The sequence below is a fragment of the Schistocerca nitens genome, chromosome 11 (assembly GCF_023898315.1).
Source record: "Schistocerca nitens isolate TAMUIC-IGC-003100 chromosome 11, iqSchNite1.1, whole genome shotgun sequence".
NCBI classification, from domain to species: domain Eukaryota; kingdom Metazoa; phylum Arthropoda; class Insecta; order Orthoptera; family Acrididae; genus Schistocerca; species Schistocerca nitens.
The window spans coordinates 102477016-102504557 of NC_064624.1; the positions used below are offsets into that span (position 1 = coordinate 102477016).

General features: G+C 39.8%; 1 protein-coding gene across 1 annotated transcript in view; it reads left to right on the forward strand.

Moving 5' to 3' along the window:
- Positions 1-27044, forward strand: part of LOC126213176 (uncharacterized) — a 207369-nt gene extending 180325 nt beyond the window's left edge. Inside the window, exons 7-8 of the mRNA XM_049940804.1 lie at positions 7112-7279; positions 25756-27044. Coding sequence (XP_049796761.1) covers positions 7112-7279; positions 25756-26844 — 1257 coding nt within the window. The 3' untranslated portion in view covers positions 26845-27044. The remainder of the gene's footprint in view (positions 1-7111; positions 7280-25755) is intronic.
- The last annotated feature ends 498 nt before the right edge of the window (positions 27045-27542 follow it).

Consider the following 27542-nt stretch of genomic DNA (forward strand, 5'->3'; position numbering starts at 1 on the left):
TTTGACCATTATTGTTTATTCTGCTGCCCACATACCAAAACTCATTTATTGCTTTGTGTCTCATTTCCTAATCTCATTCCTCGAAGTTACACGATTTAATTCAACTAAATTTCACTACTATTGTTTTTGGGACACTGTATTCCTTCAGTTGCTTTTCAGAGTCCTTACACGTCTGTGACAGAATTACAATGACATCGACGAACTTAGAAATTTTTATTTCCCTAGAAATTGTCCTCGGTTTCCTTTACTGTTTGCACAGAAAACAGATCAAACTACATTGAGAATATGCTACAAAGACCATAAGTATGTAGTAAATAGAAAAGAATTAATCCGTAATGTCCCGTTGTTATATTTGAAATGCACCGTTGTTCTACCACACGTACGTAGCTTGGTTGGCTCATGCAGTCTGCCATTAGTGCTGGTTCAAAAAGTAAGAGTAGAATTCTGCTGTGAGAAAGGGTTTATTCAGAAAAGTGAAGAGAGAAATAAAGTTACTAAGGCACTGACACATCGGTGCAGAATCCTCGACTGCTCTCTAAGTTTGAATATAGTAAATTTCCTTGAGGGTGACATACCCACAAATCGACACAGATTTAGAAAGCATCACTCACGTAAAACTCAACTTGCCCTTCCCTCACAGCACATCCTGTGAACAGTGGTATAAGTGTGATAGGTGGATTCTGTAGTCCTAGGAAAGCTCGTAATACGATGCCACACTGCAGCTGTTAACGGAGGCCTGAGCGTACAGAATAGTTTCTCAGATACGTGAGTGGTTTGACGACTTTCAAAGTAATAGAACCCGGTATGTTGTCCTCGACAGGGAACGTTCGTCAGAAGTAGAGGGTTCATCGTGGGTGTCCCAGGAAGTGTGACAGGACCGTTCTTCTTCTCTTTATCTGTAAATGATCTGTCAGACAGGTTGAACAGCTATTTGCTGCCGTTTGCTGATGGCGCTGTAGTGTGCAGAAAAGTGTCACCTCTGAGTGACTGTAGTAGCATAGAGGAAAATTTAAGACAGAATTTCTGTTTGATGTGATGAATGGCAGCTTGTTTTAAATGTGGGGAAAAAATGATGTTAATGAAGAGGAATTAAAAAAACTTTACTGTGGTGTCCAGCTGTATTATTAATGGGTTGCTGCTTGACACAGCCATGTCTGTTAAATATCTAGGCATAATGCTGCGAAGCAATACAAAATGGAATGAGAGTAATTTTGGTTATAGGGAAGGCGAATGGTTGACTTTGGTCTATTGGAAGAAGTCGTCTCCTACCTTCCAAACTTTACAGAAGCTCTCCTGCGAACCTTGCAGAACTAGCACTCCTGAAAGAAAGGATATAGCGGAGACATGGCTTAGCCACAGCCTGGGGGATGTTTCCAGAATGAGATTTTCACTCTGCAGCGGAGTGTGCGCTGATATGAAACTTCCTGGCAGATTAAAACTGTGTGCCGGACCGAGACTTGAACTCGGGACCTTTGCCTTTCGCGGGCAAGTGCTCTACCACTGAGCTACCCAAGCACGACTCATGCCCCATCCTCACAAGGTAGGAGACGAGGTACTGGCAGAAATAAAGCTGTGAGGACGGGGCGTGAGTCGTGCTCGGGTAGCTCAGTCGGTAGAGCACTTGCCCACAAGGGGCAAAGGTCCCGAGTTCAAGTCTCGGCCTGCCACACAGTTTTAATCTGCCAGGAAGTTTCTTATCAGTGCACACTCTGCTGCAGAGTGAAAATCTCATTCTACTTACCTGTAGGTTTGCTCAGTACACAAGTTTTAACGGAAATGTTCCGTGAACTCGAGTGCACATTCCTGGAGGGAAGAATACATTCTTGTAACAAGATACTGTTGAGAAAGTTTAGAGAACGGGCATTTGTGACAGACTGCAGAAAAATCATACAGCCACCAAAATCCATCTCTCTTAATGAAAACAGAGACAGAATAAAGGAAGTCAGGGCTCATACAGAAGTTTATAGAGTATCGTTTTTCTCTCGCCTCATTTGCAGGTGAACAGGAAAGGGAGAATCTTCTTCTTTTACACAGCTATCTTTCTAACTACTGCCATTTCACTTCCTACACTAACTCAGTTTACGTCGTCATCATCATAACGATGTTTGGTTTGTGGGGTGCTCAACTGCTCGGTTATCGTCACCCATACAAAGACCCAGTTTTTTCGCAGTCCAATTTTTTTCACAGTCCAGTCTAGCCACTGTCATGAATGATGAGGATCGTGATGAAACAATGAGGACAACACACACACACTCAGTCCCCGGGGAACAGGAAAGGGAACAACCGGCAATGATACAGAGGACTCTCCACCGTGCACCATATGCTGGCTTGCAGAGTATGTATGCAGGTGCAGTTACATTTCCAGGTAGTCAGAATAAGTTTGTAAGCATTTGTTCCCCTGGTAAGTCAGTCTGTCAAACTAGCATTAATGAAATCAGCTTGTGTGTCTTGGAGTATCTTAACAACAGCCTCCCAGATGTCACAGTCAGTTCTAAAACGACAACTGGCCAGGTGCTTCTTTAACAATCTGAAGAGGATTAAGTATTAGCGTCAGTGGTGTTGAGAAACAGCTGAAATCGTCAAAATTGAACAAAGCTCCAGGCCCAGATAGAATCGCTGTCAGATTCTATACTGAATTAGTGACTGAGTTAGCCCCTCTTCTTACTATAAGTGTAGACCCATCGAACAAAAAACGGTACCCAGTTCTTGGGAAAAGGCACAGGTCACAGCTGTCTACAAGAGGGATAGTAGACGTGATCTACAAAAATACTGTCCCATATCCTTGACATGTCGAAACAAGGCCCCCCGGTGTACACAACATTCCATTAGAACTACTGACAGCCTTGGGAGAGCCAGTCCTGACAAAACTCTACCATCTGCTGAGCAAGATGTATGAGACAGGTGAAATACCCTCAGACTTCAAGAAGAATATAATAATTCCAATCCCAAAGAAAGCAGTCATTGACAGATGTGAAAATTACCGAACTATCAGTTTAATAAGTCACAGCTGCAAAGTACTAACACAAATTCTTACAGACGAATGGAAAAACTGGTAGAAGCGGACCTCGGGGAAGATCAGTTTGGATTCCGTAGAAATATTGGAACACGTGAGGCAATACTGACCCTACAAATTATCTTACAAGGGAACCTCCCCATCGCACCCCCCTCAGATTTAGTTATAAATTGACTCAATGGATAGGCCTTGAAAAACTGAACACAGATCAATCGAGAAAACAGGAAGAAGTTGTGTGGAACTATGAAAAAATAAGCAAAATATACAAACTGAGTAGTCCATGTGCAAGGTAGGCAACATAAAGGAGAATGTTAGCCGATGAGCGCCATGGTCTCGTGGTTAGAGTGAGCAACTGCGGAACGAAAGGTCCTTGGTTCGAGTCCTCCCTCGAGTGAAAATTTTACTTTCTTTATTTTCGCAAAGTTATGATCTGTCCGTTCATTCATTGACGTCTCTGTTCACTGTAATAAGTTTAGTGTCTGTGTTTTGCGACCGCACCGCAAAACCGTGCGATTAGTAGACGAAAGGACGTGCCTCTCCAATAGGAACCGAAAACATTTGTTCACAAGGTCATAGGTCAACCGATTCCTCCACAGGAAAACACGTCTGATATATTCTTTACGACACTGGTGACGGCATGTGCGTCACATGACAGGAATATGTTGTCGACCCACCTAACTTGCACACTTGGCGAATGGGTAAAAAGATTCTTCTACCTTGCCCGATTTAGGTTTTCTTGTGGATGTGATAATCACTCCAAAAAAAGTGATGAAAACATAAGAGTTTGTCACATAAACTGCATCAAATGAATGCAACAGTTTCAGAGTCGCACAGTTTTCACTGTGCTCTGTCAAAACATATGTTTTTTACGTTTTCAAATGTTTCCGTGCGTAGACCGTCAAATTCTGTATATATCCAAGCAAATCTGAACATGTCCTGGAATTTTGGAGAGCGAAGTTGATTATGTGTGAGTGCCTGAACTTTGATAATTATCTGAAAATAAAAAATTAAAATTTTCACCCGAGAGAAGATTTGAACCAAGGACCTGTCGTTTCACAGCTGCTCACGCTAACCACGGCGCTCGTAAGCCAACACTCTCCTTGATGTTGCCTACCTTGCGCATGGACTACTCAGTTTGTATATTTTGCTTATTTTTTTCATAGTTCCACACAACTTCTTCCTGTTTTCTCGATTTATCTGTGTTCAGTTTTTCAAGGCCTATCCCTGTGCCAACTTATAACTAAATCTGAGGGGGGTGCGATGGGGAGGTTCCCTTGTTAGAAGGTGGATTAAGGAAACGCAAACCTACGTTTCTAGTGTTTGTGGACTTGAGAGAGAGCTTTTGACAATGTTGATTGGAATACTCTCTTAAAAATTCAGAAGGTGGCAGGCGGAAAATACAGGGAGTGGAAGGCTATTTACAGTTTGTACAGAAATCAGACGGCAGTTATAAGAGTGGAGGAGCAGGAAAGGGAAGCAGTGGTTGGGAACGGAGTGAGACAGGGTTGTAGCCTCTCCCCGATTTTATTCAATCTGTATATTGAGCAAGCAATAAAGGAAACTAAAGAAAATTTTGGAGTAGGAATTAAAATCCATGGAGAAGAAATAAAAACTTTGAGGTTCACCGATGACATTGTAATTCTGTCAGAGACAGCAAAGGACTTGGAAGAGCAGTTGAACGGAATGGACAGTGTCTTGAAAGGAGGATATAAGATGAACATCAACAAAAGCAAAACGAGGATAATGGAATGTAGTCGAATTAAGTCGGGTGATGCTGAGGGAATTAGATTAGGATATGAGACACTTAAAGTAGTAAAGGAGTTTCGCTATTTGTGGAGCAAAATAACTGATGATGGTCGAAGTAGAGAGGATATAAAATGTAGACTGGCAATGGCAAGGAAAGCGTTTCTGAAGAAGAGAAATTTGTTAACATCGAGTATAGATTTAAGTGTGAGGAAGTCCTTTCTGAAAGTATTTGTATGGAGTGTAGCCATGTATGGAAGTGAAACGTGGTCGATTAACAATTTGGACAAGAAGAGAATAGAAGCTTTCGAAATGCGGTGCTACGGAAGAATGCTGAAGATTAGATGGGTAGATCATATAACTCATGAGGAGGTATTGAATAGAATTGGGAAGAAGAGGAGTTTGTGGCACAACTTGACTAGAAGAAGGGATCGGTTGGTAGGACATGTTCTGAGACATCAAGGGATCACCAATTTAGTATTGGAGCGCAGCATGGAGGGTAAAAATTGTAGAGGGAGACCAAGAGATGAATACACTAAGCAGATTCAGAAGGACGTAGGTTGCAATAGGTACTGGGAGATGAAGGAGCTTGCACGGGATAGATTAGCATGGAGAGCTGCATCAAACCAGTCTCAGGACTGAAGACCACAACAACAACAACATCCTTGACATCGATTTGTTGTAGAACTGTAGAATGTATACTGAGCTCAGACATAATGGGGTATCTTGAACAGTCCTTATTGCCAACCAGCCTGGATTTTGGAAACATTGTTCAAGTGAAACCCAACTTGCACTTTTCTCACGTGACATACTGAAAGCTGTGGATCGAGGCAACCAGGTAGATGCAGTATTTCCTGATTTCCAAAAAGCTTTTGACTCACTATCTCATCTACACTTATTGTCAAAAGTTTGGCCATATGGGGTATGGAGTGAAATTTGTGACTGCATGGAGGACTTTCTGGTAGGGAGGACACACGTTATTTTGGATGGAGAAGCATTGTCAGATGTAGAAGTAACTTCGGGTGTGCCCCTGGGAATGCAGTCAATATTAATAGTAAAATCAGGCTTTTTGCAGATGATGCAGTTATCTATAATGAACTACTGGCTGAAAGAAGTTGCATTAATATTCAGTCACATCTCGATGAGATTTCAGTGTGGTGCAGAGATTGGTAACTTGCTTTTAAGTGTTCATAAATAGTGCACTTCACAAAATGAAAAAAATGGAGTATCCTATGACTATAATATCAATGAGTAACTGTGGAATTGGCCAACTCACACAAATACCTAGATGTAACACTTTGTATGGTAGAATACTGGGGAAGTGCAATCAGTCTACAAAGGAGATTGCTTACAAATCACTCATGTGGCCGGTTCTAGAATGCTGAAGTGTGTGGGACCCTTTACCAGATAAGATTAACAAGGGATATTAATTGTATACAAAGAAGGGCAGCACGATTAGTCAGCAGGTTTGATTGATCCACGGCAGAGTGTCGCAGAGCTACTGAAGGAACTGAACTGGGAGACTCTTGGAGATAGACGTAAACTATCCCAGGAAAGTCCGTTAACAAAGTTCCGAGAACCGGCTTTAAATGATGAGTACAGGAATATACAACAACCCCCTACGTATCTCTCACATAGGGATCGTGAGGATAAAATTGGAATAATTGCTGCATGCACAGAGGCATTCAAACAATCACTCTTCATGCACTCCGTACGTGAATGGAACAGGAAGAAACCCAAATAACTGGTGCAATGGGACATACCCTCTGCCACCCACCTCATAGTGGTTTGCAGAGTATAGATGTAGAGGTGATGATCTGAAACCGAGAGAACACATCTGGGATGCTGTCAGTCTGCAGCTCTGCTCTGTAATTTACAGGAGTGTGCGCATTAATTTGGTGCCACATTTGTGTGTTGTGCAGAATGGCAGCTGTACATGCATTCCAGAGGTGGACGGACACTTTTTTATGGAGGTGGGCATAATGTCTTACCTCATCAGTGTATATTATATATTTTATTAAATTCATTTCCATCTATTTCTCAGTGACTAATTTCAACATTAATACCTCTGTTCTGTGATCTGTTTCCCACAAGCCGGCCGAGGTGGCCGTGCGGTTAACGGCGCTGCAGTCTGGAACCGCAAGACCGCTACGGTCGCAGGTTCGAATCCTGCCTCGGGCATGGTTGTTTGTGATGTCCTTAGGTTAGTTAGGTTTAACTAGTTCTAAGTTCTAGGGGACTAATGACCTCAGCAGTTGAGTCCCATAGTGCTCAGAGCCATTTGAACCATTTTGTTTCCCACAAATAGCACGAGAATGATGAGTGCAGTAGCAAAGCATTTTATTTTTTACCCAGGATGTCGAAGATGACGAGCAAAATCGGGCAGACGAACGTGGTGACGGAATTCAACATCGAGCTGCAAATGAAAATACCACGACTACAGAGGTGCCTGAAGATAGGCAGTTCGGTGGCCCTGATGGACTTGCTCCGGGAACAGTTGCATACGAACACATTCCCAGACAGGTAACGCATAACCGACAGTTGTAAATTTCTGCATTATGTAAATAATCTAGACTTTGGTAACTTTATAGAAATGATAATTAGGCTCTAGACAGATGTAGTAGTAATTTCAGGCAAGCCCAATAGAACTATGTTAGGACCCTCGCTGCTTGTCTTGTATACGAGTATTAACCCTTTCCACTCCAATGTCGAGTGCCACTCGACATCGCGAAATTTGTTTTCCGCTCCGGTGTCGAGCCTCATTCGACACGAATTTTCGAAGCTCTCAGACGTATTTTGAGTCTACTAGGCATTATTGCTGCAGTGTGCTGCCATCTAGGAGAACTAGTGTTAACTCGGTGTCGAATAGTAGCAGCTGTGTTAAGCCAAAGATTGTAATTGTTACGCTCAAGTCCACACACTCGAAATGGCTAGTTCTTCACGTACAGTCCTTTCTGAGGAAGAGATTTTTAGATCTTTTAGAGCAATCTCTAAGTGAAAACGAGAGTGAAAATGATTTTGATTACGATAGTGATTCATTTCAAAACAATTCGAGTAACAATGACGAAGAAAACAGTGACAGTGTGCACGTTTCTAGTGATTCGGCAGAGGATTCCTGGTGAATGTGGAGTGACACTGACACTGACTTCACAGATTTTCCTTTTGACGAGTCAAAGTGTGGTTTTATAACAGAAAGTAGTTCTGTTCGATCATCGCCCGTCGGATTCTTTCAATTAATTTTTACACATAACCTATTTGAACAAATAGCAGATGAAACGAATAGGTATGCTACATCAAAAGTAAAGTGACACCACTTCCACAACATTCCGCACGGTGGTACTGGAGAGATGTTACCACGGAAGAAATGAAACGCTTCTATGGTGTGCTACTGAAAATGGCATTATAAAAGTGTAAGAACTTGCAGGACTTTTTTTCAAGAGAATGATTACAATCATCCAACTTCTTTCCAGACTGTTTTGGTCGCCGACAATTTATGCAAATTTTCTGGGCGCTTCATGTTTCTAATCTGACGAGTGCTACACGTGTCAACAGTCGGGTTCAGTCACATCAGAGTAAAGTGACAAATGTACTGAATTACTTGTCTGGCACGTTTCTCAAAATTTATCAACCGTATCAGTATTTAGCTGCTGACGAATCTACGGTATCGTTCAAGGGTCGTGTATTATTCAAAATGTAGAATCCTCAAAAACCAACAAAATGGGGACTCAGACTTCATGTAATTTCGGATTCATCAAACGGTTATATCTGCAGTTTGATACCCTATTTTGGCGCTGTAACAACTGAGTCATTGATTTGTCCACACTTGAATTTTTCTGAGAGAATAGTTCGTCAGCTGCTGGCTAATATCAGAAATACTATAGGGCAATCAGGGTATCATTTGTGCACTGACCGTTTTCATACAAGTGTTGCATTAGCTGATGAGCTGTTGAAACAGAACACGCATCTCACAGGAACGATTCAGGCCGATCGCAAAAAACCTTCCAGCTGCAATCGAGAAAGGAGCTCTGCGTCTAAGGACGCACGAAATAAAATGCCTCCGCAGCAACAAAATGGTGGTTCTGGCACGGCAAGATAAACGAACAGTTCTCCTGCTTTCTACAAAAGCCAATAACTCAGTGTCACTTGTAGAAAGGAGAAACAGAAAGGAAAGGGAAGAAATAAAGAGACCAAATGTGATTATTGATTATACTTCAAAGACGGGTGGAGTCGATCGATCTGACCATTTTATTTCCAGTTACGGTTTTCTAATGAAAAGTCTCAAGTGGTGGCGAAAACTATACTTCTGGCTGTTGGAGGTAGGACTTGTAAACAGCTATTTACTATACAAGAACCACTGTGAGAAAAACAGCTTGACAATACCGTCTCACAAAGCATTCCGTAAAAGTGTTATAAGAGGATTAGTTGCCGAAGAAAGGAGGAGGACGTCGTTCAACTTCTGATGACGAGGAACGCTCGAATGGAAAGTTGCACATTATCAACAAGTTTCCTGGGAACAAGCATAAGGACTGTGCAGTGTGCTCAGACAGAAAAAAGAAAGGTGGCAGGCGTGAAACTGTGTATTACTGCGAAACATGCTCACGAAACCCAGCTCTCCACCCTGAAGAGTGTTTCAAAAAATACCACACAATGGAAAGTTTTGTACTGTAAAAGCTTACGTAAATATATAAATGAAAGCACACATTTTGTTTTCACGTATACACCAATTGTTGGCCAGCGGCCACATTGTTTCCACAAAGAGATCCGCGCAAATCTCTGCGGTGCACTGCTGCCCGGGCATCGGCGATTTAAATAAGAGCGCGCGGAGCCGCCCTGTGTCTGCCTTACGGAGTGCAAAGGATTAATAATCTGACAGACAAATGACACATTTATGAACAGTGAATTACTGAAAAAATCTGCACAGGTCTCGATAAGATTTCAAATGGGTACAAAGATCGGCAGCTTGCTTTCAGTATTCACAATTTTAACTTGTGCACTTCACTTAATGCAAAATCATACTATTCTATGACTCCAATCTCAGTGAATGGAACAATTGCATTCAGTCAGTTCGTACAAACCTACAGTGAATTACTTACTGAAAAAATCTGCACAGGTCTCGATAAGATTTCAAATGGGCGCAAAGATTGGCAGCTTGCTTTCAGTATTCACAATTTTAACTTATGCGCCTTCACTTAATGCAAAATCATACTACAGGTTGTTTATAAATGAATTTTGAGGTTTTAACGCTTTATAATATTTATTATATTAAACTTACAGTTATAATTATATGTCATATGAAAGGGCAACTCAAACAGTTTTACCAACAACCTTATAAATGTTCAATGTGAGCACCATTTGTCACACAGCACACATCAAGTCTATAGCCGAGTTCTTCCCAAACGTTGACAAGTAGCAACAACTGCTTCAATGCGGTTTCTTAATTCAGGGAGGTCTGCTGGTAGCGGAGGCACGTACACACGATCCTCGATGAAACCCCAGAGTAAAAAAACGCATGGCGTTAGGTCGGGTGAACGTGGAGGCCGTGTAAATCGAGCACTGTCATTGGGCCCCTTGCGGCCTATCTCGAGGACAGTGAAGTTTGACCAATCGCGTACTTCGCTATGCCAGTGGGGTGGCGCACCATCTTGCTGGAAAATGAAGTTCTCTGGCTCATCTTCTTCCAACTGAGGGAAGAGCCATAGCTCTAGTGTATCAAGGTAAGAAGTGCCAGTTACAGTAGGTTCACCCAAAAAGAAAGGCCCATAAACTTTCCGCCGGGATACGGCACGAAAAACAGTCACCTTAGGGGAATCTCGTTGCATTTGTACCACCTCGTGAGGATTTTCTGAGCCCCAGATGCGCACATTGTGAATGTTAACATGTCCACTAAGGTGAAAGGTCAATTCATCACTGAAGACATGATCCAGAAAATCTTCGTCACGAAACAACATTCCGTTTGCGAAGTTGGCACATAATCCACGGTCTTCCGGCTTTAGAGCCTGTAATAACTGTAAACGGTAAGGACGTAGTTGTACACCAACAGTCTCTTTACTAACTCTTGGTCGTCCTGTGTTCTTCCCTTTACAAAGGCAACCGGTATTTTCAAATTGATGGTGCCATCTACGAATATTGTTATCATTTGGAGGATCACAACCGAACTTCAACCGGAACGCACGTTGCACAGTAACTACAGATTCGGTCTTTGCAAACTGTAAAACACAAAATGCTTTCTGTTCACTAGTCACCATCTTCGCTACTACCGCTGTCTAGTGGATTGCAGCAGAAACACTGCGCGCTGTGCATGTGCACTGGTGCAAAACACAAATGTTTGAGATGCTATTTCATTTTGTAACAAAGCAGGGTTGCCCACTGCTATCCTGTTTTGGTTTTACACTCCTTCAGTAACTTAGTTAAGCAATGGACTTTTATTTTTTTTTTTTTCATTTTCACTACTCAGATTCCAACTACAGATTCTGTGGCCTTCAGCCTCATAGTACAGAATTCAGAAATAGTTTAAATAAAATTCCGTTAGCAAAATCTACTATTTCACTACATTCTAATGTCTATTCTGAAAGTAATGAGCTAATCAGTTTTATTGGAAATACATACTATTAACAGTTACGGACAATGACGTATATTGTGCAATACGTATTAAGTAAAATTCGAGTGAGCTAATAGATCAAATTCAGAAATAAGACTGCATCCAAAAGGAAGCCTAAATTTTACTAATTCCAGCAAAGGGTTTAAATTAACCTAAAGTCTATTAGTTAAATAGATATTAAGACTTAAAATCTGTAGCCTGTATGACTTTCAATGCCAATTGTGACCAAACTACCAAATAATTCCGAGATCTGTTTCGATACTTTTGCTACCTTTATTTTTCTACGTAAAATAACTCCAGTCTCAGCTTTGTAAGTGCATTAATTAAGAATTAAGTAAATTTGAACATGCAAAAATTTTTGTTCAAAAGGGGTGCCGTGGTTATAAGTCGGGAATTCCCATGGCGGATGCATAAGTTAGTTCCGCGTATTTAAATTGATACAGCTCACTCATGTTATTAAAATAATAAAACCCAATAGTTAACTTCAAAACCAGTTAGAAAGGATCATTTTAACCCTGGGAAATTATAAACTATAATATATTAACAGAAATAGTCAAATATTCAAGCGCTCGTCTATATAAGGTCCGAGCTTGTGCAGTTCTAAGTTAGTTCTCGGTCAGATTCTCTCGGAGCAAAAGTGCGGCAAGTTGGTAATTGTAATTGTGAACTTTGTTAAAGACTGGAAGTTTTTGACCTACCTAATGTGACAATTAAGTGTAAGAGGCCTGGTCACAAGAATATTGTGTGTGCGAGTGATAACAAATAAATCGCACTGTGGTTGGCAAATGTTCAACAGTGCATACGGTCTTGACTTTTTATTTTGGAAAACTTAATCTAGAATCCTGGCTTCTTAATTTCAGTGTGATTTAGGTGAGACGGACGCAGCTACCTTGAAGACAATGTTGAATAAGCAAAGCAAGGTAGGTCGAGAACACTGCGCACTATCTGCTTGGCGAGGAAATATTTCAATACCGGTACATCCGGTTGTGACGTGAACTAGTAAGAGGCACTAATACGAGGACATGTCCCGGCACGTTACAATTTGACATATCATTTATATTCAAGAATATATTGACTCATGAAAGAACAAAATAATGGAAAAATATTAGGGCCTAAGTTTATGATGTAGGGATCAACCCATGAATTCAAACCACACCGGGTACAAACCAGCAAAAAATGTTTTGACACAACAAAATGAATAAAGCTCATAATCATCTCAAGAAGTTCAATTATAACCAAAGAGTAAATGTAAGAAGTGTCTAGCCTCAATCAATGGTTGTATCCTCTCCTTGAGTACACATACACATAGTCATGATGACTAGGGGTACCCAAAACTGAGTTAAGCACGAATCTGTCTACAGCTCAAGTTCTAATCAGATACAATATTGCAATATCCAGGATAAATACAGGTAAACAGAGACATAATTAGCTTTGAATGATCACAAAGTCCAGTAGCTAAAGGACCAAAATCAGTGTATGAAAGCAGACATGTATACATCTTGTTATGTTGTCTACACTAGTAAATGCCTTCCACACTATTTGCTAATTGTCCATACAAACTATCCTATGTACATAAAAGCCTAGAAGATTCATTTACAAATGATAAAAAAAATACGCACTGATTTAAGAGTTACATAATGTATTGGAAAGTCAGTTCCCCTACATGCATTTATGCTGAATAACTCTTGTCTTCAGGAAACTTGTCTAACAATTCACAAATATCAGTCAGAGACAGATCCAGTCAACAGATGCTCTATTAAGTTACCCAGCACCCACAATCTCTTGCAAGTTGACTGGTCCATCAGTTTACAGTTATACAGCAATATGTGGAATGGACCCACCGACATCCGCTTCCTCCCTAGAGTTCTCGCCAGAAGCTCCTACGGATAGGTAACTTCCTGTCTAGCATTCACATCAGATCCTGAGACATTGTTTTGTGTACTAAATATGCTGTTCAATACCTCCTTCAAAACACATGAGCTATATTCTCCTTAGTCATTTTACAGCCAATTATATGAGATTTATGTCAGGTGAAATTAAAAAGTGTTCACATATGAAACATTAATAAACAGAGTTAAAAGCAATGAAAAGAATGGACTAATAAGGTGTTACACACAGATATACAGATATACTGTTCCTAATTTTTACAGCACAACTTATGATTATTGTCCCATTTCAAAACTGTAAAAAGATTATGCATTTAGTCCCATGGCATATATGTATCAAATTCTAAAGAAAATATCTATTACAGTACTCATCTGTATAATCTATCATAGATTTTGAACTCAGTCAATATGTTATTGTTTTTGTTGTTGTGGTGACTGGTTTAATGCAGCTCTCCATGCTACTCTATCCTGTGCAAGCTTCTTCATCTCCAAGTAACTACTGCAACTTACATCCTTCTTAATCTGCTTAGTGTATTCATCTCTTGGTCTCCCTCTACGATTCTTACCCTCCACGCTACCCTCCAATACTGAATTGGTGATCCCTCGATGTCTCAGAACATGTCCTACCAACCGATCCCTTCTTCTAGTCAGGTTGTGACACAAACTCATCTTCTCCCCAATTCTATTCAATACCCCCTCATTAGTTATGTGATCTACCCATCTAATCTTCAGCATTCTTCTGTAGCACCACATTTCGAAAGCTGCTTCTTGTCCAAACTATTTATCGTCCATGTTTCACTTGCATACATGGCTACACTCCATACAAATACTGTCAGAAACTACTTCCTGGCACTTAAATCAGTACTCAAATGTTAACAAATTTCTCTTCTTCAGAAACGCTTTCCTTGCCATTGCCAGTCTACATTTTATATCCTCTCTACTTCGACCATCATCAGTTATTTTGCTCCCCAAACAGCAAAACTCCTTTACTACTTTAAGTGTCTCATTTCCTAATCTAATTCCCTCAGCGTCACCCGACTTAATTCGACTACATTCCATTATCCTCGTTTTGCTTTTGTTGATGCTCATCTTATATCCTCCTTTCAATACACTGTCCATTCTGTTCAGCTGCTCTTCCAAGTCCTTTGCTGCCTCTGACAGAATTACAGTGTCATTGGCGAACCTCAAATTTTAATTTCTTCTCCATGGATTTTAATACCTATTCCAAGTTTTTTTTGTTTCCTTTACTGCTTGCTCAATATACAGATTGAATAACATCTGGGAAAGGCTACAACCCTGTCTCACTCCCTTCCCAACCACTGCTTCCCTTTCACGTCCCTCGACTCCATCTGGTTTCTGTACAAATTGAAAATAGCCTTTCGATCTCTGTATTTTAAGCCTGCCACCTTCAGAACGAAAGAGAGTATTCCAGTCAACATTGTCGAAAGCTTCCTCTAAGTCTACAAATGCTAGAAACATAGATTTGCCTTTCCTTGATCTATCTTCTAACATAATACGTAGGGGCAGTATTGCCTCATGTGTTCCAATGTTTCTACACAGTCCAAATTGATCTTCTCCGAGGTCAGCTTCCGCCATCGCCTGTAAAGAATTCGTGTTAGTATTTTGCAGCCGTCACTTATTAAACTGATAGTTTGGTAATTTTCACATCTGTCAACACCTGCTTTCTTTGGAATTTGAATTATTATATTCTTCTTGAAGTCTGAGGGTATTTCGCCTGTCTCGTACATCTTGCTCACCAGATGGTAAAGTTTTGTCAGTGCTGGCTCTCCAAGGCTATCAGTAGTACTAATGGAACATTGTCTACTCCCAAGGCCTTGTTTCGACTTAGGTCTTTCAGTGCATGATAGATAATTGAAACCCCTCAGCTGCCAACAGGTGTTGTTGATATACCTCGATGGGGACAGCCCCGACCAGGACTCGAACCTGGAATCTCCTGCTTACGTGGCAGACGCTCTATCCATCTGAACCACCGAGGACACAGATGAATAGCACAACTGCAGGGACTTATCCCTTGCACATTTCCCGTGAGACCCACATTCTCAACTGTCCACAATCTACATACGTAATGTACCTAATAGGTATTTGCCCATCCATACATTACTTCTGCACACTGAGGTGATGATTCCCATAAGAGTTTGGGCAACATCTGTGCATTTGCACAGACAAACTCCTCCCATGTAAGCAGGGGATCCCAGGTTCAAGTCCCGGTCGGGGCACACGTTTTCAGCTGTCCCCAGTTATTTATCATTTATTCCAAAGAAGCTGCACAGTCATCAATGATATCTGTTCTTTCGAGAACAGTTACTATCTTCATATCTTTATACGCACTTTCAAACTCTTCCGCAATATCATATTTTCAGTGCTCTGTCAGACTCTTCACACAGTATCATGTCTCCCATTTCATCTTCATCTACATCCTCTTCCATTTATATAATATTGTCCTCAAGTACATCGCCCTTTTATAGACCGCTATGTACTCCTTCCACCTTTTTGCTTTCCCTTCTTTGCTTAGAACTGGGTTTCTTTCTGAGCCCTTGATATTCATACAAGTGGTTCTCTTTTCTCCAAAGGTCTCTTTAATTTTCCTGTAGGCAGTATCTATCTTACCCCTAGTGAGATAAGCCTCTACATCCTTACATTTGTCCTCTAGCCATCCCTGCTTAGCCATTTTGCACTTCCTGTCGATTTCATTTTTGAGACAATTGTATTCCTTTTCACCTGCTTCATTTACTGCATTTTTATATTTTCTCCTTTCATCAATTAAATTCAGTATTTCTCCTGTTACCCAAGGATTTCTACTAACCCTTGTCTTTTCACCTACTTGATTCTCTGCTGCCTTCACTACTTCATCCCTCAAAGCTACCCATTCTTCTTCTTCTTCTGTATTTCTTTCCCCCATTCCTGCCATTTGTTCCCTTACACTCTCCCTGAAATTCTGTACAACCCCTGGTTTAGTCAGTTTATCCAGGTCCCATCTCCTTAAATTCCCACCTTTTTGCAGTTTCTTCAGTTTTAATCTACAGTTCATAACCAATAGATGGTGGTCAGAGTCCACATCTGCCCCTGGAAATGTCTTACAATTTAACACCTGGTTCCTAAATCTCTGTCTTACCATTATATAATCTATCTGAAACCTGTCAGTATCTCCAGGCTTCTTCCATGTATACAACCTTCTTTTATGATTCTTGAACCAAGTGTTAGCTATGATTAAGTTATGATCTGTGCAAAATTCTACCAGGTTGCTTCCTCTTTCATTTCTTACCCCCAATCCATATTCACCTACTACATTTCCTTCTCTCCTTTTTCCTACTACAGAATTCCAGTCACCCATGACTATTAAATTTTCGTCTTTCTTCACTATCTGAATAATTTCTTTTATCTCATCATACATTTCATCAATCTCTTCGTCATCTCCAGACCTAGTTGGCATAAATTTGTACTACTGTAGTAGGCGTGGGGTTCGTGTCTATCTTGGCCACAATAATGCGTTTATTATGCTGTTTGTAGTAGCTTACCCGCACGATTTTTTTATTTATTATTAAACCTTCTCCTGCATTACTCCTATTTGATTTTGTATTTATAACCCTGCATTCCCCTGACCAAAATTCTTGTTCCTCCTGCCACCGAACTTCACTAATTCCCACTATATGTAACTTTAACCTATCCATTTCCCTTTTTAAATTTTCTAACCTACCTGCCCAATTAAGGGATCTGACATTCCACGCTCCGATGTGTTGAACTCCAGTTTTCTTTCTCCTGATAATGACATCCTTTTGAGTAGTCCCCGCCCGGAGATCCAAATGGGGGACTATTTTACCTCCGGAATATTTTACCCAAGAGGACGCCATCATTTAATGATACAGTAAAGCTGCATGCCCTCAGGAAAAATTACGGCTGTAGTTTCCCCTTGCTTTCAGCCGTTCGCAGTACCAGCACAGCAAGGCCGTTTTGGTTAGTTTGGTTGTTACAGAAGGAACACAAAATATATTACTGTCAAAATTACTTTTTGTACTTAGTTCGTCTTTCAGTTCATTCCACCAATTTGGATACAAATTGTGACTAACCACATCTAACTTATTCCAGAATGCACATTTTTCTATCAACCTGGTCCCAAACAAAATTTCAAAAAAATTTCAACTTTATTCTCTAGGCTTACAGGTAACTTACCTCTACTGTTTGAATCATTACTCTGAATGACATTAATGAAAAACTGCTTTGACTGGACTGGTTATCCATGACTCTCACTAACATCTTCACATACGTCACTTACCTTACCTGTATTGACAAATAACTCTGAAACTTCATTATTCTTAACTCCACAAAAACTGATACTCATTGTCATTATTATCATCATATTCTTCCAAAATCAGCTCATCAATAACATCATTAACAACACAAGTCTCATCTCCATCAAACTCACACACCTCACCTACATTCATTTGCAGTAAGCTACCTGTCTCAGACTTACCAACCTCAGTCATTTCACAATTCTCATCCACATCTTCATCAAAAATACCACCAAATTCAGATTCAATACTGCCATCACCTGTTTTACATAGATCAATAACACTGTTTCCTGACCAAGAGAAGAAATCATTAATACACACTACATCAAAATTCTCATTACTCTCACATCAATATAAGTAAACATAGGGTCGTTCCATGTCAGTTCAACCAGGGACTCCAGCTCATAGTCTCAGATTTGACTGAAATTCAGTACACTAATTCTACCATGTGTGGAACACTCGTGTACAAAGTATTAGTTTCCCCTGTCAATTAGTTCCAGAATTATGACTTGTGAAAGAAGGTGGAGTGACCCGGAAATTGTAACCCGCATCTGGCAATCTATCTTCAGACCCAACTTCAGGTCTTAATAACTTTGGAACTATTCCACACAGTCCAGTGAAATTTTTACAACCCAATAACATCCATTTAGAGAACACACACTCCATGAATCAAAACACCAAAAACATATTTCTGAGGGAAAATAAAAAATTCCAAAATGTGATTTAAAAAATGTAATAGTTAAAAGGTACATGTTGTAGGTGCCCTCTATGCCAAATATAATTCACTCAAAAAGGGTATAATTTTTTGTGGTAAGCTTAATGTGGCCTAAACACACACAGAATGCGTCATGCCCATATCAGTCACAAAAACTGAGTTACATGCACACGAAAATACAAAAATTTGAAAAATTACCTGAAAAAGATGGATTTTCGAAGTGTGGTAGCACAAAAGAGACAAGTGGTATCCAAACCAAATTTCACACACTGCATAAGTAGACCATAATGATTTATATTTCAAAATTTCAGCATGTTATTGCAAGACATATGTGTACAATGGAAGTTGACAGATGTATTTGGTGATGTGGCCATTGTTCCACAACACAATTTTGTAAAAACATATCCTAAACTGTTCTGCCTCTTCTTATCCTCTCCCACAACTGTTTAATCACTAAGCAACAACATATAGACAGATTAACATAACCTATCATTAATGTTTACTGCAGCTTAACTGCTAAAAACCAGTCGATTCTGCTTCGAACAGAAGTTCTCCCACACTTTAGCTACTGTATTCTGTACATTGAGTGGCTAATTTTACTGTCTTCCTGACACTGGTAGGAACTGGAACTGTCATAAGAATATGTTCAAAAGGAATCCAACACCTGTCTGCCAAACGTGGCCAATGAAATGATCTTGCTGGTGCCACAAAGTTCACAAATACATCACCTTCTGCTTCACAGCACTCTGCTACACGTCCTAAGTACCATTTGTCATCATAAACAGCAATAACATAGCAACCTGGTTGTATGTTGCTGCTTTTGCTTCTGAATCCTGAGTCAGACACACTGTGAAGACACATGTTGTGCATGAACCTATAGTTCTAACCGGACAGTCTGCTCATCTGCACATTGTCAGAGTCCGCTGGAGAGAAATGATGATGGCTCCTTGTGCCCGTAACAGTTTTAACGTGTTCTAGTTTGCTTTTTAGCAACTCATCGACTGATTTCACCTCATCTTTCGAAACATAGAATGGTTGTATGCCAGAGAAATTTTTCTGTGCCCAGGTAAATAATTGAAGAGATGTTAGACTGTGACCTTCTGTAGGGTGCTGCAGACTAGCTCGTGATGCCATGCACTTTATGGTAGCACCAATACCATCACATACATTTTTACCATGACTTTTGAAAAAATTCCATTCTGCGTGAATCTGAAGATCGTGGTAAGGCGTGCATAAATTTTTGAGATTTTTACAGTTTTTGTACTGACTAGCTGCCCCATCACTGAAGTATTTCGCAAAATGTATGTGAGGTGGCTTGTTTTTCACATATGCCGTGACAGTGCGAATGTGGGCAAGAACTGCAATGGCATCGTGAATTAAACAGTCACTAAAAACGCACAGGTTCATGACAGACACATCACCTGATTCACCTCTATAGTAAATCGCAAATGGCTGGAGAGTTGCTTGACTGTTGTCCCAATGATATTCTTGGATGGCATCTTGAACTATAAATGCATAATTTTCAGAAAAGTCTAGTATTACTATAATTTCATCTTGTTTCAAATTATCCTTACAAAACTGGAGATAAGCTGATTGTGCTGTTTCTGTGAAGCTGTGTGGGGGTCAGTTTGTCCGTTTCTTTGACAACACATTTCAACAAAATCTTCCACTGTACTTTGCTTTGTTTCAAGACTTGTGCGATCCACGTGTGTCGATTGTTTATAAGAAACAAGTTCATTGTCATCCATAAGGAGTTCACCATACAGTTTGTTATTCACGTGTTCTGCAAGATTTGCCTTACCAGGACACTTTTCACACCTGTGTATCATGCACTGGTAGGAACTGATGTCACACACTAGCAGCTTCATTGCACCGTTGTAATCCAGACCAGAATCCTTTATAGCAGCAAACATCAGCATAGCATTTTGATGGGTCTCACATACACAAACATTGCGTGTGCCCCTTGCACTTACAGGCACAACCCATATTGGCCGAAGATTGAAAAAAAATGATAAACCTACTCTGTTATTGGGATACTTTTCCTTGAATTCTACATATAGTTCTGATATTTTGCATAGCAACAGTCTTTTTTGCATCTGTACACGTACATTTCCCATTTTCACCGTTACATAGTCTTTTTTTTTTTTTCCAGGCATTATTCGGATGTAGTCATTATTTTCATAAAACTCCAACACTAGCACCTTTATTTCTGAACTCAGTTGCTTACCCTGAGCCTGCTGAAGCTGTGGAAGCACTCCTTGGCTCCTTGGGTTGCTTTTATTTTCCTAGCTTGCTTTACCATATATGTAGAAACATTGAATTCCTTTGCATTGTAGTCAATAGACCATCTGGAAGGTCCAAGGGTAAGAACAGCTACTTTCTTCTGGCGTGTGGATATGGCACATTTTTCTTTCAAATCATGCACAATTTTGTCCAAATCACAGCATTTCTGGCATGATTTCTGTTCCTTTGAAGCAAATAGTTCTTCCTCTTCCACCAGTAGTGTGTCAGCTATTTTGTGTTTTAATTCCGTTTGAGCTTCTTGTAGTTTTCTTCTACTATAGCTGGACCTGTCTCTTTTTCCCAACTTTGTGTGTCTTCATGGGAGATAAACCAAGAGCAGTCTCTGAAGTTTTTAATTGCTCATCCGCTCTGGTTGTAGGTGGCTGATACTCTTCGTCACTGTCGTGTAAATTATCAGGATATTCTTCATTTTTTAGCAGTGTAACACACCTGGAACATAACTTTTATCCTGGTTTCGTGTTAAGTCCCACGCACTGATTCACTTTCAATACTGATTTTATATCAATTTCTCTGCGGCTACACTTCACTGTCTTCTTATGAATCCAAAATTGGTCAGTACAACTTCTTTGTAAGAAAGAATACTTATCCAGAAACACTTTCATATGATGATAACAAACACTAAAGTTTCCTGGAACTGTACGTCTTGCACCCACAGGGTGTATCCCGGATCTCCATAGCAACAAATCTTGGTCCGATTCATCCAGATCATACAGTACAAAGCGAATGCCACATTTTGTCCCATATGTTGTTTTATGACATTCAGATGCTTGTGCTCTACCAATACTGCAACTTGTCTGAACAAAAGCACCACTAGTACACTCTTCTGCCTCCATACTGACTTTCCACAACAGTACTGACTAGTCTGAACTAGAATCTTAAAAACATGAGTAACCTGTAATTGTTGCTTGTTTCCTTTGTTGTTCCTGCCTAACAATGACGCATCCTGTCCCTGAAAACTACCATTGTCTAACTTTCTGTTGCCTAATGGTTCCCAACAATTACTGAAGCTTTATCCGAAACAAGCTGTCTGCATCATCATTATTACTTGCTAAATCGTGTTAAAAGAAACGTAACCAAATACATCTCTGCCAACTTTTATTGTATACAAATGCGTTGCAATAACAAGTTGAAATTTTGCCACATATTATATTATGGTCTACTTATGCAGTGTTTGAAATTTGGCTTGGATATCACTTGTCCCTTTTGTGCTAGCACACTTAGAAAATCCATGTTTTTCAGGTAATTTTTCAAATTTTTGTATTTCTGTGTGCATGTAACTCTGTTTGTGTGACTGATATGGGCAAGATGACCTCTGTGTGTGTTTAGGCCACATTAAGCTTACCACAAAAAAATTATACCCTTTTTGAGTGAATTACATTTGGCGTGGAGGGCACCTACAATATGTATCTTTTAACGTATTACATTTTTTAAATCACATTTTGGAATTTTTTATTTTCCCTCAGAAGTATTTTGTTGGTGTTTTGATTCATGGAGTGTGTTCTCTACGTGGATGTTACTGGATTGTAAAAATTTCACTGGACTGTGCGGAATAGTTCCAAAAGTTATTAAGACCTGAAGTTGGGTCTGAAGATAGATTTCCAGATGCGGGTTGCAATTTCCGGGTCACGCCACCTTCTTGCACAAGCCACAATACTGGAACTAATTGGCAAGGGAACTTAAAATTATGTACATGAGTGCTCCACACTTGGTAGCATTGGTGTGCTAAATTTCAGCCAAATCTGAGACTATCAGCTGGAACATTTTCTCAAATGGGTTGAATTGACATGGAATGACCCCATAGTATTCCAGAACTTTTGATCAAAACATAAATGAGAAATCTGATGTTCCTTCTGTTCAACTTCAGATACCTGTGCCACATAATTAATATTATTATTATTGTCTAAATGTAAGTGTAACTTGGGGGTCGTGTACTTGTTGTGTTTCCTCGTCCCAAAACTGTGGACCTTCATTGAGGTGGACTGTTGTTTCCCGAATAGTTGCCTCTATGATTGTTTCTCCTGTTAAATTGCTCATAGTTATCCCCATTGTTTCTGTTCTGGTGATGCTCAAAATTTCTGCCTTGATTACCATTTTGGCCCTGATAGAAATTACCATTATCTCTATTTCTGTAGTTATTACCATTTTGATCTGTGTCATTTCAGTTGTTATGGCACATGCTTCTTTCTACTGCCCTATCCAGACTGTCAACATATTGTAAAAATTGCTCAAGGCAATCATCAGGTCTGTGTACTAAATCCCACTGCAATCTCTAGTAATCTCCTTTTTAGTGTACCAATCAATGTCATTTCATCCAATGGCCTGTCAGGATGTGCTAATTTCTTAAGCTGATTCTTACAAAACTCTTTCAGTATACCGGTCCTATTCCTATAATTTGGGCCATTCAGAAATTCACTTTTAATTCTGCCTTATCTGCTTCCGATCAAAATTTATTTAAAAAACTTTTTTGAAACTTTGATATGTTTTCCACTGACTTCAGTTTAGATTTACCCACAACAGAGCTCCGCATCCAGGAGATCGTTTAACGAATTTAATTTTTTTTTTTTTATTGTCACTCATGTCTGACACAAAACTCTCTCTCATTGGTGCTAAAAATCCACTGGATGTAAATTGTCTGATGGAAAACTTTTGATTGGAATGTTGGACCACGTAATATCATTGTTTGAATAAAGATTCTTATGAAGACAGTTTTCCTGAACTACTGAAATTTTCTGATTTAAAACATTTACTTGAGTTAGCCTACTGCAATATCAAAATTTTGATGATTGCCTCTGTCATCTTTGTCAGGGGTAAAACTGACAGATTGGAATGTCAGTTTTACCCCTGACAAAGGTGACGGAGGTAGTCATCGAAAGCTCGGGATTTTATCCAAATTTGATGCGGCAAGTAAAGCGAGAACTTTTTATGCAAGGACTCCGTCGTGAAAGACTTCGTAGTCATACTAAAGTTCTATTCCATTTTTTATTCTACAAACTTCTGTTGAACTCTGACATCATTAACATTCTTCTCCTGTTGTGAAGATTGTGCAACTAACTCATTTCCCAAAACAATAAATTTACTTCCTAAGACATTGACTTTTTCATTCACCCTTTTTAATCCATCTGACAGCCCATTTTTTACCTCCGAAACTTGATTACTAACTTAGTGTATTTGGTGTTGTACCCTGTCCATTTTACTATTGTTTTCAGACTGTTCTGTTTTCATTTCCTCTTCATTTTGCTAAAATCAACTGCAAAATATCAGTTTTAACTGTTTCTTGCTGACTACACTTTCACTTGGTTTAAACATGTCTTGGCTGTGTTATACAGTTTTCACATCTACATCACTACTACCCTCATCTCTATTCATTTTCCTAGCAATCACACAAGCCCACCAAAATAATAATAATAATAATAATTTCACAAATGATTTTTACTTATCTTTTCTGATATCCTTCGTCGTAGTTGTCAAGTCCTCTTTCAATTCATCCAGTCCATCATTGTTGATATCATATGAAATTCTTGTCACTGTTGATCCGACTTTCATGGGCAGATCTCGGATCTTCTTTTGTTGCGTGTTTGAAGTTCATTTACATTTTTATGTAAAAATACACAAATAATTGTCCTCTCTTCTTCTGCAACAGACAAAACTTTGTTATCAGTCAATAGATCACGTCTGATGCCCATACTTGTAATGCTACCCTCCTACACATCACTATTAAAATTCTCTTAGTCTCCCCATTATTTTCGAAAGCTTCGAGTGGTGTAAGATATACAAAAAAAAACTTTTTACTTAGCTTCATTATCTCATTGTTGGCCCCAAGTCTAGTGTCTAGGGTTACATTCTTGCGGCTGAAATTTTCCCTTAGTGGGTTCCTGATAGCTGAATAACTGAAGAAGATTTGCCTGTTGCTACGAATATATTTTTATTTTATCCCATTCTTCTAAATCACACCAACTTTACAATTTTCCCTTCTATCACACCACAAACTACATTATTAGCGGCACAATCAAAAACACATCTGATTCCATCAGAGGCATACCCACTACTCCTTACATTCTGTGGTACCCACAGTATTCCAAAGAGTTTACAAAGCAAAAGAGTGTACAAACTTTCTTGACCAAAGAAGAATCTTCTCTAAAATATATCATTATTTTGTAAATGAATACACTCTCCAGCTGCTAGATCTGTGATGATAGTATATTTCATGCAGTATTTGCTCAAAACACATTTTTTTTCAAGCAATGTAGCTTGAAGACTGAGTGCACACTGGACAACACATAACATGTGGTGAAGTCACACCAAAAAATTACACATCATGTTTCAAGTGTCTGAACACAGGGATCTCATGCTTTGCTGAAACGACTTTACAAGTGTCAGGTACTTGAGCACTTTGTTTGAACCAACTCTCCTGATGTGAAAATGTTCATGTAAAATCTGATGTACTGCTTTTTTGACAAATATTACTATATCAGCAACCACACAAATACTCAAGTGACAGTCTTTTGGATTATATTTACAATTTTTTTCAATGTTTTCAGCCATTGTCGCTGTTGGAAGGTGACCATAAAAGTGACTCATCTTCAATCTCTTCTCGACCCTCTTTGAACCACTTAGACCATTCAAAAACTGGAGTGTGAAAGGGATATCATTTACTCCTATTTTAATCAAGAATAAGGCTCTGTGGCAATCCCTCCAAGTTCACTCAGAATTTTACATTAATCTGTAGCTCCTCCAAAATTTTTTTCGACAGGCAGCAGATACACAGTCTGACATACAGATGCCACAGCTCGAATGAGGGGTTGGCAGGTGAATGGCTAATTGGAATGGAGATTGGAGATGTCACACAACTTGGAAGTGTAGTGTCTGACATTCGGGCCTGCGCTGTTTGTCTGTTAAAAAACCAGCCCAGTAGCTTTTCAGTGAGACCTGTGAAGAAGCAGCAGATCTTTTTAGTAGCAGGTTTCTCCCTAATTTACTCAAACTTGACTGCCATACACACAAATAGCTTCAAGCAGTAAAGTGACTGTTTGCTGTTAATGCAATATACAGATGTTTTCTAAGATTTGCTCGTATTTAGATACTGTACGCCGTGACACATTCCACGTCTCTGAAAGAACTCCTTCTTGACGAGATCTGTGGAACACGATAAATGAACTAATATTAATTTTGTGTTGTTACTCCCATTTCAGGTGCGTGAAGTTAAAAATGACTTTCTGACGACCCCTGGTGCTGGAATACAGCACGGAAGAGATGTTGACTTTGTCAGTACTGAACTGGTGGGGAAGGATGATAGCCGTACTGCAGGAAACCGTACCGATAGCTACAGTGGATCGGCAAACGGTGCAGATGTTTCGGATCGTACAGACAGTGGAATTTCCGTGGGGACAGTTGAAGTGGGAAAAGAAACCACACTTTCCACAGTTGATACACAAAAAGAGACCACACTTCCCACAGTCGACACGAGAAAAGAGACTGCACTTCACACAGTCGACACACGAAAAGAGACTGCACTTCCCACAGTCGACACACGAAAAGAGACTGCACTTCCCACAGTCGACACACGAAAAGAGACTGCACTTCCCACAGTCGACACACGAAAAGAGACTGCACTTCCCACAGTCGACACACGAAAAGAGACTGCACTTCCCACAGTCGACACACGAAAAGAGACTGCACTTCCCACAGTCGACACACGAAAAGAGACTGCACTTCCCACAGTCGACACACGAAGAGAGACTGCATTTTCCACAGTCGACACACGAAGAGAGACCGCACTTCCCACAGTCGATACACGAAGAGAGACCGCACTTCCCACAGTCCATATACGAAAAGAGACCGCACTTCCCACAGTTGATACAGCTAGAAAGACCACGCTTTTCACAGTCGATACACGAAAAAGTAGTTCAGTTTCCACAACTCATCCACAAAAAGAGATCACAGTGTCTTCAGTTGATACACAAAGAGGCACCTCAGTGCCTACAGCTGCAGGACAACCGAGCTCACAGCCCACGGTCAGTACCAGTAAACTGATCCTGTGGCCTACCGTTAAGAGGAGGATAGAGGCTGTACAACACAGTGAAGAGAAATATTCTGCTTCATTTACTGGTGATGACGAAGAGGGAGACAGTGAGAATCAAAACCAGGAGCAGGCAGAGTTTTATGATAAAATAAAGCAATTAGGAGCAGACGATGGCACGAATGCTGCACAGAAAGTGGCTTCCATTTTTGGTGTAGCACTCACCTTGGTGCTCACGTGGATTTCCGTGCCACAAATTTAAGAATGCGTACCCAAATAAGCGTTAAAATAAATAGTTCAATTTCCTAATATAAATTTGCTTGATGTCTGTATTGTGGGGCGTTCTGTGCCTGTAATGTGCTGAAAGTTTGTTTGTATAATTAATTTTTATATGAAATTTTTGGGTTTGGTTCACTGTTTTAATAAAAACTGAATATCTCAATAAAGTTATTTGTCATGTCATATGTGCTGTGATAATTTCTGGTAACTTTCATTCTAGTTCTAACATTCCTGCCTCAACACTTACATAATGAAAAATGTAAGTATTTTTAAAAAGTTAGTAGCAAGTAACCTGTATTAAAAACATCATCATGTGCAAGGGATGGAGTCGAGACATCTTAAAGAAAAATATAATTATTATTCTTCCATTGTATGTAAATTCTCAAATTGGTGCAAGATAATCAGGTCCAGGGAGACTGCTGCTCACAACTTGACTCCATACGGTTGAAATTTTTCACTCGATTCTCTTCAGGTACAAGTCATACAGACCATGATGAAAACAACAGGACCCAGTGGCCACTACAGTGTTTGTATAATTAATTAATCAAAAGAATTATGTCGTAATTTTATATTTTGCTAACTTCAGTACTTGTGGTGCCTTCCATTGGTAATGCTGTGATTCAATATGGTGTCGGCCCACCCATAGCCTTGATTATAGCTTCCACTTCCGCAGGCATACGT